This window comes from Sprattus sprattus (genome assembly GCF_963457725.1).
Source record: "Sprattus sprattus genome assembly, chromosome: 15".
NCBI lineage: Eukaryota > Metazoa > Chordata > Actinopteri > Clupeiformes > Clupeidae > Sprattus > Sprattus sprattus.
Genome location: NC_137913.1, coordinates 3005042 through 3017541, shown reverse-complemented (window position 1 = coordinate 3017541; position 12500 = coordinate 3005042). Strand labels below are relative to the sequence as shown.

Sequence of the window (12500 nt, the reverse complement as noted above, 5' to 3'; positions counted from 1 at the left end):
ATAATATATGTGAGCACATGTAACACCTTAGTTTATGCTTAATATAGGTTTTTAGAAACCATTTACTTACCATTAGTAACGTGTTTCGCATGGGTTGATATGAAGTGGGCACTGTCTATACTTTATAAGCATTTACAAATGGCCACTAACTGAGGAACATACTATAGAAACCATTTACTAACCATTAGTAAAGTGTTTTGCATGGGTTAATATAAAGTTGCCACTGTCTATACTTTATAAGCATTTACAAAAGGCCCGTTACTGAGGAACATACACTATAGAAACCATTTACTTATCATTAGTAAAGTGTTATGCATGGGTTGATATAAAGTTGAGACTGTCTATACTTTATAAGCATTTACAAATGGCCTGTTACTGAGGGACATACCATTAGTCAACACTTCTGCAGCAACAACTCCAAAAATGACCTCAAACGTTAGGTTGTTAAACATATCAATGGCAAAAACACACAACACAGCATCGAGGGAATGGAAATTGAAAAACATTTATTTAAAAAACTACACTAACAATAAATTCACATTTAAACATGCATTCTAATATGCTAAACACAACAGCAACAATGGAACTTTAAATAAGGGGATCAGCTAGTTTTTTTTTCATTTATTGCCAAAAGTTTGCCAGACTCTTTATATGCTTTTAATTTGGTTACAATGCTTTCGTCCCCCTCTATGGCATCCTTACACCTCTGTGTAAAACTAGAGAGCTCCTCCGTGGAGGAAGAGTCGGATGACGCGTCGGAGGAATCAGGCCCTGACTTGGATGAAGCGCTTGAGTCGGTTTTCTGCGACTGACTTTTCTTCGCCTCTGGTGGGCTGCCCTTGTCCTTTTTTCTTGCTGCTACAAACAGACAATGACAGAGGATGATTAGTGTAAAATATAGGCATGTGGGTGGCACACTAGTAAGTGTGATGGTCTTTGGAAGATAGTTTTCTGAGTTCAAACAAGAACAGGTCGATACAAACGTACGTGAGGAAATGACTAGTATGAAACCACTAGTGTCAATCAACAAAAACACGAAGAGAGTAATGCTAGCAGGAAAATACAATTATGCACTTACATCATCAGTAACGCATACGGCAACACAATGTTAACTTTATGTACTTAGCATTAGAGATTATAAGCACACGGTATTAGACCATGAGGGCACGTATGGGCTGGCACGAAAAGGTTTCAAGTTCCCAAGTGTATTGTCAAATACGGCAAATTGACTTACTCATAGCCAGTTGTTCCCTCAGGAAGTCGCTCTCAAATAGTCATGTCTTTCAGCATCTCCTGCTGCCAGTCCAATTTCTGCCTGGCCATCTCCAGCTCATGGCGCAGTCTAGTTGACGTCAATTGGGCATTAGGAGCGAGTGTGGTCCTAGCTAAATGTTTGGGGGAAAGAATACAACTTTTCAATAAAAATGTTCACACCGCTAATTTCCAATAATCAGGTTAATCATATGCAAATTCAGCGAGAAGGGAAATAGTTTTGTTAGTCTAAGGTTACTAGCTACGAAGTGTAACAGGTGGAACCAACCATAGGAAAAAGTTATATTAAATGAAATGTATTATTTAATTAAAGCTTCAAACAATTATTTCACACTGAAACACTTTCCACCCTGTTCATGACAATATTCTTAACACAGATACCTGTCCTACTCACCGGTGAGTTCTTCTAACTGAAACAAGGCACAATAACCAGAACACAAAATATCATTGCCCCGTACCAACATGCACTAAATCCACTGTGTGTTAATAACACTAGCAACATACATTCATAAATGCAATAAACTTATATACATAAATGCAACAAAAGAACGTTTTGTCCATTAAACACATTACCCAATCAAAATTCAATGTTTTTCACATTCACTATGCTGTTCGTTGCACTGTTCTGTTCAACGTTTAGTTCAAAATGGTTGAGCCACGGTCATCAAAGTGTATGGAAATGTTCCCAAGATGCATATTACCGTCCCGGACACTTTGCAGCTCATTGACGATGTGGAGTCACAACGGGGAGGGTATTACTTACCACAACATCAATCTGTAGCGTGGGAGAGGGAGGGAGAGAGAGAGAGAGAGAGCAAGCGTGCTCCACGCACATCAGGGGCTGTAGTGGTGGAAACGGCTAGCTGTCCTCGTTCGTTGGCGTGGTGTAGTCTCCGATGTTGGCGACGAGCTAGTTTCTAAATATTAATACACTTTGCTAGCTAGCGAGGACATTTCGCCTCACACTACAACGTGCTATACTTCTTAGCAGTAACACCGGGCGATCTTCAGAGCTGGTGATGTAAATTCTTGCTTCCTCCACACGACCACTCTACCGTAGTTCATCTGTAACATCCGTAACACGGACACTAACAGACCTAACAAACTTCGAGCTAAACTTGCAATTAACTGACTTATCCTACCGTCACTCTTTCTCAATCACATGTGAGCTATCCGGGCGCCGCCATCTTCTCTCTTACATTCTCCGTTTGCCCCTTGTCCCGCCCTCTCCGCTCTCTCCATTGGCCCCTGCGATAACTTTGGGATATCAATCTCTGTTCCACACCCAATAGCACCACAGAACTTGACCATAGGTCCAGCCAATCAGTGACTGGAAAGTTGGTGCACTGGCCAATGGAGTGAGCGGAGAGGGCGGGACAAGGGGCAGACGGAGAATGTTAAGAGAGAAGATGGCGGCGCCCGGATAGCTCACATGTGATTGAGAAAGAGTGACGGTAGGATAAGTCAGTTAATTGCAAGTTTAACTCCAAGTTTGTAAGGTCTGTTAGTGTCCGTGTTACGGATGAACTACGGTAGAGTGGCCGTGTGGAGGAAGCAAGAATTCACATCACCAGCTCTGAAGATCGCCCGGTGTTACTGCTAAGAAGTATAGCACGTTGTAGTGTGGGGTGGAATGTCCTCGCTAGCTAGCAAAGTGTATTAATATTTAGAAACTAGCTCGTCGCCAACATCGGAGACTACACCACGCCAACGAACGAGGACAGCTAGCCGTTTCCACCACTACAGCCCCTGATGTGCGTGGAGCACACTTGCTATCTCTCTCTCTCTCTTTCTCCCTCCCTCTCCCACGCTACTGATTGATGTTGTTGAGCTGCAAAGTGTCCGGGACGGTAATATGCATCTTGGGAACATTTCCATACACTTTGATGACCGTGGCTCAACCATTTTGAACTAAACGTTGAACAGAACAGTGCAACGAACAGCATAGTGAATGTGAAAAACATTGAATTTTGATTGGGTAATGTGTTTAATGGACAAAACGTTCTTTTGTTGCATTTATGTATATAAGTTTATTGCATTTATGAATGTATGTTGCTAGTGTTATTAACACACAGTGGATTTAGTGCATGTTGGTACGGGGCTGTTCTGGTTCTGGTTATTGTGCCTTTTGTTTCAGTTAGAAGAACTCACCGGTGAGTAGGACAGGTATCTGTGTTAAGAATATTGTCATGAACAGGGTGGAAAGTGTTTCAGTGTGAAATAATTGTTTGAAGCTTTAATTAAATAATACATTTCATTTAATATAACTCTTTCCTATGGTTGGTTCCACCTGTTACACTTCGTAGCTAGTAACCTTAGACTAACAAAACTATTTCCCTTCTCGCTGAATTTGCATATGATTAACCTGATTATTGGAAATTAGCGGTGTGAACATTTTTATTGAAAAGTTGTATTCTTTCCCCCAAACATTTAGCTAGGACCACACTCGCTCCTAATGCCCAATTGACGTCAACTAGACTGCGCCATGAGCTGGAGATGGCCAGGCAGAAATTGGACTGGCAGCAGGAGATGCTGAAAGACATGACTATTTGAGAGCGACTTCCTGAGGGAACAACTGGCTATGAGTAAGTCAATTTGCCATATTTGACAATACACTTGGGAACTTGAAACCTTTTCGTGCCAGCCCATACGTGCCCTCATGGTCTAATACCGTGTGCTTATAATCTCTAATGCTAAGTACATAAAGTTAACATTGTGTTGCCGTATGCGTTACTGATGATGTAAGTGCATAATTGTATTTTCCTGCTAGCATTACTCTCTTCGTGTTTTTGTTGATTGACACTAGTGGTTTCATACTAGTCATTTCCTCACGTACGTTTGCATCGACCTGTTCTAGTTTGAACTCAGAAAACTATCTTCCAAAGACCATCACACTTACTAGTGTGCCACCCACATGCCTATATTTTCCACTAATCATCCTCTGTCATTGTCTGTTTGTAGCAGCAAGAAAAAAGGACAAGGGCAGTCCACCAGAGGCGAAGAAAAGTCAGTCGCAGAAAACCGACTCAAGCGCTTCATCCAAGTCAGGGCCTGATTCCTCCGACGCGTCATCCGACTCTTCTTCCGACTCTTCCTCCACGGAGGAGCTCTCTAGTTTTACACAGAGGTGTAAGGATGCCATAGAGGGGGACGAAAGCATTGTAACCAAATTAAAAGCATATAAAGAGTCTGGCAAACTTTTGGCAATAAATAAAAAAAAAAACTAGCTGATCCCCTTATTTAAAGTTCCATTGTTGCTGTTGTGTTTAGCATATTAGAATGCATGTTTAAATGTGAATTTATTGTTAGTGTAGTTTTTTAAATAAATGTTTTCCAATTTTCCATTCCCTCGATGCTGTGTTGTGCGTTTTTGTCATTTGAGGTCATTTTTGGAGTTGTTGCTGCAGAAGTGTTGACTAATGGTATGTCCCTCAGTAACAGGCCATTTGTAAATGCTTATAAAGTATAGACAGTCTCAACTTTATATCAACCCATGCATAACACTTTACTAATGATAAGTAAATGGTTTCTATAGTGTATGTTCCTCAGTAACGGGCCTTTTGTAAATGCTTATAAAGTATAGACAGTGGCAACTTTATATTAACCCATGCAAAACACTTTACTAATGGTTAGTAAATGGTTTCTATAGTATGTTCCTCAGTTACTGGCCATTTGTAAATGCGTATAAAGTATAGACAGTGCCCACTTCATATCAACCCATGCGAAACACGTTACTAATGGTAAGTAAATGGTTTCTAAAAACCTATATTTAGCATAAACTAAGGTGTTACATGTGCTCACATATATTATTTCACGTATGAATTGGACGATAGCTTATGCATGACAAAGATTATTCATGATGACTCATAAATGGTGAGCAGACCATCAGCACATACCTTATAAAGGCTATTATGAAGCATTACTAACTCATTGAAACTTGCTTGCTTAATCATTTGTAAATTATTTACAAAATGTGAGCAGACCATTATTATATACCTTATTGATGATCTTATAAATAATTAGAAAATGGTTTGAAAAATGTTCATACACACATGACTACTCGTTTACAAATAGCTTACTAATGTCCTTATAAATGATCTTTTAGATCGTTAGAAAATCATTTGAAACATGTTCATAAACACATCTGTACTCATTTCAAAACAGCTTACTCATGTCCTTATATATGATATTATAGATCATTAGAAAAGCATTTGAAAAATGTTTGTAAATACATTAATACTCATTTATAAATTGCTAACTAATGTCCTTATAAAAAACTCTTATAGATCATTAGAAAACAGGTTCATAAATACATTACTACTCATTTACAAATACATTACTAAGGTTTGTAAATGTTGGGGTAACGATTTGTAAATGATAAACAAACTATGAACAAATGCTTCATAAATGGTTTATTACGGAGGGTTATTATAAAGTGTTACCCATATTTTTGCAGATGGACGAAAAGATAGATGCAAAGGGCACTGCAGATGGCACCTAGATGGATGAATGGGGTCAGAGGGTCAGACAAACACATGGTCAGATGAACAGGTGCATGATGGGTGGGAAAAACAGGACAAAGAGGAAAAGACTAGCCCAGGACTAGCCCGGGTCACAGGGTTAAAGGTCACTAGCCCAGGTCACTAGCACAGGTCAACACTGCCACCCCAGTCAGACGTCAGACTACAGCACAGGTGTCACGACTGACTCCGCCCACTACAGGTGTCAGTCCCTACACGACTGACTCCGCCCACTACAGCACAGGTGTCAGTCCCTCCACGGCTGACTCCGCCCACTACAGCACAGGTGTCAGTCTCTCCACGTCTGACTCCGCCTACTACAGCAAAGGTGTAAGTCTCTCCACCGCTGACTCCGCCCCCCAAGGGGAGGACCAATGAGGGACTCTCACGGGGGGAGGCGGGGCACAGGGCAGGGGGAGGGGCAGTCATTACGGCAGGGGGAGGTTTGGTTAAAGGTAGGGCTCCAGTTGTGGATCTGAACTGATCCGTAACACACACACACACACACACACACACACACACACACAAACACACACACAAACACGTTCTCTTGGGTTCTACTAATACTCATAGACGGAGGGAGAGGATGCACTGGAACACACTGGGTTCTGTTCTGGAACACACTGGGTTCTGTTCCGGAGGTGCAGACACGGGCCACAATCGCTCAGACAATGAGCCGCGTCACTTGGAACCCGTCTTACTGAGTGTTCTCCGTCCGAAACCCCCCACTAGCCAGCTGTGTTAGTCACATCCACCAATGGCAATCTCTGTCGGTAAACGAAGGGTTGACTCAAAAACGATCCGCAGACGGATGTAATTCTAGAATGTTGATTGGTTAAGATTAGTTACCAGGCAGGAACGGAAAACCCCATTTATTTGATTGGCTAATACCAGGACCTCTACTTTTTTTCACTGAGCTACAACGTCGTTTGCTTAATTGGTAATCTTAAATGACAGTAGCTTACGTGAATCTTAACCAATCAACATTCAAGAATTACATCCTTATGCGGATCGTTTTTGAGTCAACCCTTCGTTTAGCGACAATCTCTGTTAGCAGAGCGGAACACATCAGAAGTCAATCAGGGAAAGAGCTGGCTAGCAGAGGCCTCGGAGAAACCGCAACACAGCAGCTGTTTCCATAGTAACAGGCCTCGCGGTGAGCGTTGCGCCACGTGTCTGCGCCGCCGGAGCAGAGGCTCGAGTTACTTACTGACAGGTGCCTGGTCACCAAGATGGAGGGGATGGAGGCGTGGCCACACATCTACAGCAAGTGCAAAGGGACACAAAACACTAGAAGAATGACTGTCGTGTTCTAAAGGGGGAGACACGCCTCTCGAGACATCGGTCCAATCAAATGCTTCTGCTTCAGGCGTCATGATACTTTTCATGCATACAGTACCAGTCAAAAGTTTGGACACACCTTACATTTTTTTGAGAAGTGTTTTCTTTACTTGTATTATGTTCTACATTGTAGATTAAAACTGACGACATTTAAACTACGAAAGAACACATATAGAATGATGTTCTAAACAAAAAAACGGGTTATCTACCATGTAGAAAATGATAATAGTAAAGAAAAAACTTCTCAAAAGATGAGAAGGTGTGTCCAAACTTTTGACTGGTACTGTATGCTGACTCCTGAGAAGTCCAGTCCCCAGGAAGGACATGATTTACTGATTCACCCCAGGACAGTCCCCAGGAAGGCTGCTTAACCTTGTTTATGTGTATACTGTACATGCACCTGTTTAATCACCCCTCATCAGCACTCGAAATCTATGGCCATGCTCAAAGCAGGGAGAGGAGACACAACCGATCTTAACGATCTAAAGGGTGCAGTGTTATCTGACACAACAGATCTAAAGGATCTCAAGTGTGCAGTGTTATCTGACACAACCGATCTAAAGGATCTAAAGGGTGCAGTGTTATCTGACACAACAGATCTTAACGATCTAAAGGGTGCAGTGTTATCTGACACAACAGATCTTAACGATCTAAAGGGTGCAGTGTTATCTGACACAACAGATCTTAACGATCTAAAGGGTGCAGTGTTATCTGACCCAACAGATTTTAACGATCTAAAGAGTGCAGTGTTATCTGACACAACCGATCTTAACGATCTAAAGGGTGCAGTGTTATCTCACACAACCGATCTAAAGGATCTAAAGGGTGCAGTGTTATCTGACACAACAGATCTTAACGATCTAAAGGGTGCAGTGTTATCTGACACAACAGATCTTAACGATCTAAAGGGTGCAGTGTTATCTCACACAACCGATCTAAAGGATCTAAAGGGTGCAGTGTTATCTGACACAACAGATTTTAACGATCTAAAGGGTGCAGTGTTATCTGACACAACAGATCTTAACGATCTAAAGGGTGCAGTGTTATCTGACACAACCGATCTAAAGGATCTAAAGGGTGCAGTGTTATCTGACACAACAGATCTTAACGATCTAAAGGGTGCAGTGTTATCTGACACAACAGATCTTAACGATCTAAAGGGTGCAGTGTTATCTGACACAACAGATCTTAACGATCTAAAGGGTGCAGTGTTATCTGACAAAACAGATCTTAACGATCTAAAGGGTGCAGTGTTATCTGACACAACAGATCTTAACGATCTAAAGGGTGCAGTGTTATCTGACCCAACAGATCTTAACGATCTAAAGTGTGCATTGTTATCTGACACAACAGATCTTAACGATCTAAAGGGTGCAGTGTTATCTGACACAACAGATCTTAACGATCTAAAGGGTGCAGTGTTATCTGACACAACAGATCTAAAGGATCTAAAGGGTGCAGTGTTATCTGACACAACAGATCTAAAGGATCTAAAGTGTGCAGTGTTATCTGACACAACAGATCTTAACGATCTAAAGGGTGCAGTGTTATCTGACACAACCGATCTAAAGGATCTAAAGTGTGCAGTGTTATCTACAGTAATCATCTGCATAATCACAGTGGGCACCATACGATGCAGTCCAGGAACCCCTCAATGATTCTACAAAGATCAACTATGTCATGATCAAGCGATTCATGGATTCAGAACATGGAGGTCATGACTGCTGGTCTCCCTCAGAGCAGACACTGCTGTAATACTACTGCTGTTAATAACGTATGCTTTAACTTCACTTTTAGTTTTTGTTAAGTAGATAAATAGACAACATGGTAGAGGCCAGGCCAAGTACACTGTACCCAAGCAACCTGAAAACCACCTCGGTCCTTCCACTTCCAACAGGTCAACATGAACACGTCATTGTGTCTGACATGCTAATGTTTGGGTTGGCGCTAACTACAGTTAGCATGCTATTGTTTGGGTTCGGTTGCCATCAGTGTAGGTGGTAACTACCTTTAGCATGCTAGTGTTTGGGTTGGGTTCACATCAGTGTAGGCGCTAACTACCTTTAGCATGCTAGTGTTTGGGATGGGTTCTCATCAGTGTAGGCGCTAACCCCCTTTAGCATGCTAGTGTTTGGGTTGGGTTCTCATCGGTGTAGGCGCTAACTACCTTTAGCAAACAAAGATGGAGGGCACAGAGTGAAACTGGAGTGTCACCACAGGCCTGTTATCCGTCGCTTAATGTCTGTCTGCTCTGCCATGCTCTCATTGGTCAACCTAGGACTCACTCACCTCCTCTAGTCTCTCCTCACTGGCTGCCCTGGTGTAGTCTCTGCCCAGATCACCTGGAGGAAACAAACACAAGAACATTAGAGTCAAAGACAGCCAGGTTAGCGATAGAGTTAGCCAGGTGACAGCGCTACCCTGGCGTTAGCCAGGTGACAGAGTTAGCCAGGTGAAGAGTTAGCCAGGTGACAGAGTTAGCCAGGTGATAGAGTTAGCCAGTTGACAGCGTTAGCCAGGTGAAGAGTTAGCCAGATGACAGACAGTTAGCTAGGTGACAGACAGTTAGCCAGGTGAAGAGTTAGCCAGATGACAGACAGTTAGCTAGGTGACAGACAGTTAGCCAGGTGACAGAGTTAGCCAGGTGATAGAGTTAGCCAGTTGACAGCGTTAGCCAGGTGAAGAGTTAGCCAGGTGAAGAGTTAGCCAGATGACAGACAGTTAGCTAGGTGACAGACAGTTAGCCCGGTGACAGTTAGCCAGGTGACAGCGTTAGCCAGGTGAAGAGTTAGCCAGATGACAGACAGTTAGCTAGGTGACAGACAGTTAGCCAGGTGACAGAGTTAGCCAGGTGATAGAGTTAGCCAGTTGACAGCGTTAGCCAGGTGAAGAGTTAGCCAGGTGACAGAGTTAGCTAGGTGCTCAGTAATACATGGAAATCCCCCTGCATGAGGCAGATTTAGTTTACATTTTTAAAACCTGGATCCATTCATTTTAAAACAGTCAACAAATCTCCCCATATTTACTGAAGCTGACTGTGGTACAGAAAACAGGGATATAGTAATCATTTTAAAGGTTTCTTAGTTTTTTGGATGTACATTTCTTTTCATTTGTATTCGTCAAGAGTGTTTATTTCAAATTCCTGACTTGACTCCTTGACTACAGCTATATTTGTGTGCATTCATACTGGTGAAGGAGATCCATTGGCATCAGGCTTTTACGGGTCACATAGTCCTTTTATCTTGACAAAAGGGGTTCCCTACACCACACACAGACACACAGACACACAGACACACACAGACACACACACACATACACTCACCGCCAGTCTCTTCTGAATCAGTGGCCTCAATTTTGTCGATGAGTTCATTGGAGTTCCACTTGGTGATCTCTTTGGGGAAGGTCTCTTCATTATCAGACAGGTCCTCTGTGATGGATACAAAATAAATGGGTCACAATAGTCTCAATTACACACGTTCACATTGGGGACGCATGTGTCACAATAGTTTGCCGGTGTGTGTGTGTGTGTGTGTGTGTGTGTGTGTGTGTGTGAGCCTGAGAAATGTAAATACAAATCCTGTCTTCGAAACATTGTTTTCATACTTGAATGTGCTGCCTGAGTACTGTAGGGCAGTGGTCCCCAACCACCGGGCCGCGGCCCGTGAGGCATTTGTTACCGGGCCGCACAGAAAGAATAAATTATTTATATCAATTCCGCTGTATTAATTATTAGCGTCTGAAAGGTGTTTTATTTTGAAAAACGCGCTTACTTTCCCGGACGTCACATTCGCCTGTGCCTCTTGTCACGCCAAGACGCTTGTCAAGTTCAAGTGATGCGTCGCTCAATAAATAAGCCCGCAAACTAGCAAAAACATCTTTGGAGAGCTTCTTTGCAAAGATGAAAAGGCCAACTAAGGAGCCAAAAGAGGAGCCTACGACCTTCAAAAGAGAAAGCTTCTTTTAACAGACAATACCAGGAGTCATACTTAAAATACGAGTTTATCGCAACAGGTGATTCTCACGCACCAAGTCCGCTCTGTTTAATATGTGGCGACAAGCTAACAAACGAGCCAATGAAGCCTTTAAAACTGCTTCGGCACATGGAGACCAAGCACTGATTCAGAGTTATGGTGAGTTGTATTTTTCATGCACTTAACGTTCGTTATACAATGGTGTTGGCCGCAAATTAACTCCACCTAACGTTAATGTTAGCTTTTGTGTATGAGCAGACCCGGCTTCATTCTATCAAACTCGCGTGCAATCACGGGTGCAATTGATTGATTCACACCAATATGAATGGATGACGTGAGTAATAAGACGTGTAAAATGACACCTTGAAGCCGGTCCGTGAAAAAAATGCCTACATTAAACCGGTCCGTGGTGCAGAAAAAGGTTGGGGACCCCTGCTGTAGGGAACTTTATTTCACTGACCTGAGTACTGACCTGAGTACTGAGAGGCTCTCTCTATTTCACTGACCTGATTACTGACCTGAGTACTGACCTGATTACTGACCTGAGTACTGACCTGATTACTGACCTGAGTACTGACCTGATTACTGACCTGAGTACTGACCTGATTACTGACCTGAGTACTGACCTGATTACTGACCTGAGTACTGACCTGATTACTGACCTGAGTACTGACCTGATTACTGACCTGATTACTGACCTGAGTACTGACCTGAGTACTGACCTGAGTACTGACCTGTGTACTGACCTGAGTACTGAGAGGCTCTCTCTCTATTTCACTGACCTGTTTACTGACCTGAGTACTGACCTGAGTACTGACCAGAGTACTGACCTGATTACTGACCTGAGTACTGAGAGGATGAACATATAGGATAACCCATCTGTGTGTAAGTCAGGATGAACATCTGTGTGTAAGTCAGGATGAACATCTGTGTGTAAGTCATCTAACCTTCAACAGTGACAGTCCCAAACTTCTGCTGTCATAAAAGCTATTTTGTTCAGGAACTGAGGCTTCCATTCACCAAGAGCACATTACCGTAAAATGCCTTTTATTACAAATATTGAGGTACATTTTAGCATTCTGTGCAATACGATACCTGGACATGAACCGGAGTTTAGTGCAGTTTAGTGCATTTCTCAAAAGATAGAATAACACCAGGGTAAGGCTCTGATTTGATTCAAAATGAATGATGGAACATTCAGCTCTTGTGATATACAAGGCAGCATAAATCCTTTAAGGCTTCAAGACGGGGCCTTAGTATGAGCGAGTGAGAGTGCAAGAGTGAGAGGACAGGCAGCTGGAGGAGCAGAGAGGAACCACACGCACACGCACACATACAAACACCACCTGATGCCATTGTTACGATCATAGCTCCATGACCGAAACATAAAGAGGAG

The 12500-nt window shown here is 42.6% G+C and overlaps 1 protein-coding gene across 1 annotated transcript in view; it reads right to left on the bottom strand.

The window, feature by feature from the left end:
• The window catches only part of LOC308375730 (membrane-associated phosphatidylinositol transfer protein 2-like), a gene marked incomplete at both ends in the record, with an annotated part of 62490 nt that overhangs the window by 26459 nt on the left and 23531 nt on the right, over positions 1-12500 (bottom strand). Inside the window, 2 exon segments of the mRNA XM_080851909.1 lie at positions 9423-9475; positions 10456-10560. Coding sequence (XP_080708035.1) covers positions 9423-9475; positions 10456-10560 — 158 coding nt within the window.